Source organism: Triticum aestivum, chromosome 6D, assembly GCF_018294505.1.
Source record: "Triticum aestivum cultivar Chinese Spring chromosome 6D, IWGSC CS RefSeq v2.1, whole genome shotgun sequence".
Taxonomy (NCBI): Eukaryota; Viridiplantae; Streptophyta; class Magnoliopsida; order Poales; family Poaceae; genus Triticum; species Triticum aestivum.
Genome location: NC_057811.1, coordinates 327,771,848 through 327,775,024, shown reverse-complemented (window position 1 = coordinate 327,775,024; position 3,177 = coordinate 327,771,848). Strand labels below are relative to the sequence as shown.

Here is a 3,177-nt window from a genome sequence, read left to right as displayed (position 1 = left end):
TAGGGCGAGGTTGGGAATAGTAGGGCGCGTACGAACCGTTGTACATGGTACTCTAGCTAGCTTGCTTGCCTCTGACACACGATGTACGCTGCGAGTCGTGACCACCAACCGACATGTACGCGCGTTTTTCCTTGCCGCATGATTAATAGTATAGCCAGCTGCTACAAGCCAGTGTCATGTCATATATATGTTCATCTTATAGTCAACATGTACAATAATAAATCAAATGAGTGTACTATTTTGTTATTATGTGACCCACCTTTCATTATCACAAAGTACCTAGGAGCACGTGCTAGAGCTGGCTCTTCACGAAGAGCCCGCTTACCTTCTCTCTTCTATTTGCTTTCCTCCAACTAAGCAGAAATATACTAGTTTATTTCTTACAGCCCGCCGATTCAGCTCTATTATACTTCTTCTTACCGGGACCTTCTGACATTTCACTCCTTTTCCAGTCCTCCGCTACACGAATTTATGCTGAATATCACCATCATATCGTACTCTCGGTTTACTAACGCGCAGTTAAATTACCAATACATGCAACGTGTTACTAGTAAACAGTCAACAGTGGCAGTGATGCCCTGCCATGCACAAGAAGAACCAGGTCAACCTTGCCTGCTGCAGGCCGCTGCAAGTCCGTAGGAGCACGTATGGTGGTACCAAAGGCAGGGCATCTTTCCAGCAGCTTTGACACGAATCCGGTCTACATGCACGACGGCGGCAGCCTTTCTCAGAGCGCAACTGTGCACCTGCAGCGCCGCAGCCTTTCCTCCCTCCCTTTGCCCCCCTCGCCCTGCCCTCGGAGCATGGAGAGGCCGGGAACGCGAAGCCAGTTCAAGCGAGAATCCATGGGGAAACGACGTAATCCAGGGCGGTTTCGCACTCCCAACGTTATCATTCTGCAATCCGCGGCCATGTGTGCATGGATAACCGAGATTTTTCAGAGCCGACCGAGTGCTTCTTCCTCCTACTCCTACCTTACAATCAACGCACAATCGAAAAATGGCTCATTGGACACAGTTTCATGCTCCCGAATGGGAAATTGATGTATGATCGAGACAAACGAAAATAATCACGGCGCAGCTGGTTAATGGCTTAATGCTACACTGGGTTTTAGCTGTTGAATGACTTGGCCTCATATTGACGAGCATACTAAGGGAAACGGGTTCCATAAGAACTCGCATTACACGATCCACTTAAAGCCAACGACAGATACTAATGATTTTCTAACACATGCAGCTGGGATGTAGTAGTACTCCTAAGTAAGCGCTTACTGCCATAGAAAATCTTAACCGATTAAACTGCAGAAAGAAAGAACACAGGACGATCGAGAATTCGAGCTTGACAGGTAGGGAAGTACACCCAGGATCCTAATAGACTCCCAAAACAGAAAGACAACCAAGAACATTCGTCAGCACCGTTGATTCACCGGGTCTCCTCCTCGGTGCGCCGAGCGGCGCCGGAGAGCGCGGCGACAAGGTTGAGGTGGTGGTGGTGGACCTGCGCCATCGGCATGTACGCGGCCTGCGCCTCCAGCGGCGAGAACCCCCACGTGTCCTGCCGCGGCGGCGCCTGCAGCGCCGCCCAGAAGGCCGACGTTGTAGCCCCCGCGCCGAAGGCTTCGTTCTCCTCCTCGCGCGGGCGCTTGCCGAGGAGGGTGTGTGGGTACGAGAAGGAGGAGGAGGAGGAGGTGGATGGCGCGGAGGAGGAGACGAAGGCGGCGGGGGTGGTGCCGGTCCCCGTGGCGGCGAGGATCGAGGGCTCCGCCTGCCGGAGCAGCCACTCGATGGTCTGGCCGTCGGACTTGAGCCCCAGCTCGCGCGTGAGCTGGAACACGCGCGCGGCGCACACGATCGGCATGCGCACGCGCCGACCGCGCCCGTTCACCTTGCTGTGCCGGTCCTTCACGCTGCCACCAGCCTTCTTGCTCGCCGCCGGAGCCAAGCCAGCGTCGGCGGAGGCGGCGGCGGGCGCCACCGTCATCGGTAGGTGCTGCTGGTAGACGTGGAAAGGGCTGGAGGCGGCGGCGATGTCGTGGGAGGTCATGGCGTCTGCTGACTGCTTCGCTCGCTGTACGTTGGAGGGAGTAGGGAGCGTGGGGGCGGTGATCCGGTGGGCTTTGTGAGGCTTTGAGGTGACGGGGTGGAGCGGGGACACGGCGGATAGGTTTATATAACAATTTTTCTAATTCACGTCTAGATGTTTTTTAAGGATGTCACATCTAAGCTCCCACACATATATAATGCAGCAACAAGAAATAAAAAAACTAGAAAAAAAATAGATCACAAACAGAGTGAACATCAGCTTAGATGTGACATATGTCACATCTAGATGTGTTCTAGACAGACCCTTTATATAATGCGTCCGTTTGCTATTTGCGGAACTTCCGGTTAAACCGCGCTAGATTTTTCGAGTTTTCATATATTTTTTTTCCAAATAAGTTTTCATATATGTTTGTTTATGTGCAATTGTAGTAGAATGTGTGTAATCATGCACTTCATCTATAAAAATATAAAGACACTACTAAGCAATTTTATACTCCCTCCATACCATAATGTAGTGCGCCCGCGTTTTCTGGAATCCAAGTTTAACCGTAAATTTAACCAACGAGACCGACTACGATGGGAGCAACAATTATATCACCGAATTCATATCAAAAATAGGAATTCAGTGATATAATTTTTATTCCCGCCGCAATGAGTCTCATTGGTTAAATTTACGGTCAAATTGAATTTTGAGAAACGCGAACGCACTACATTTTGAAATGAAGGGAGTAGTAAAATATGGAAGGGCATCTTCAAAGCAGACCCTCAAACCGTCCGTAACTGTTCGGATGGCACGGTCCCAACGTATTTAGCCGTCCAACACGCGCTGTATCGATCCACCGACTTGTCCGAACACACTTTTTCCTGCAAAGTCGAACAAATTTGGGGGGCTTTATGGGAGTCCAGACAGAAGCCACGTAAGACTCCGATACTCCCGGCCCACCCAAAACCCCTACCGGGCCTCGTGTGTCCATCCTCCCATCTTTCTCTGAATCCGTTCTTCTCTTATGCCTCTTGCCGCCGCTCCACCACCCCGGCCACCCCGCCACACCCTTGTCGGAACTCCACGACTCTAACTCCTCCGACGCTACACCCGGGCTCCAGGCGCTTCTCCTCCACTGTCGTTCCATGCCTC

The 3,177-nt window shown here is 51.5% G+C and overlaps 1 protein-coding gene across 1 annotated transcript; it reads right to left on the bottom strand.

Moving 5' to 3' along the window:
• Positions 1-1,278: 1,278 nt before the first annotated feature.
• Positions 1,279-2,135, bottom strand: LOC123141558 (transcription factor TCP7-like). The gene has a single exon (XM_044560666.1). It carries the CDS (start codon positions 2,041-2,043, stop codon positions 1,423-1,425), a length of 621 nt encoding a protein of 206 aa, XP_044416601.1. The 5' UTR covers positions 2,044-2,135; the 3' UTR covers positions 1,279-1,422.
• Positions 2,136-3,177: the final 1,042 nt, after the last annotated feature.

Coding starts and splice junctions, on each gene's coding strand:
- LOC123141558 (XM_044560666.1), bottom strand. CDS start 2,043: ATGACCTCCCACGACATCGCCGCCGCCTCCAGCCCTTTCCACGTCTAC.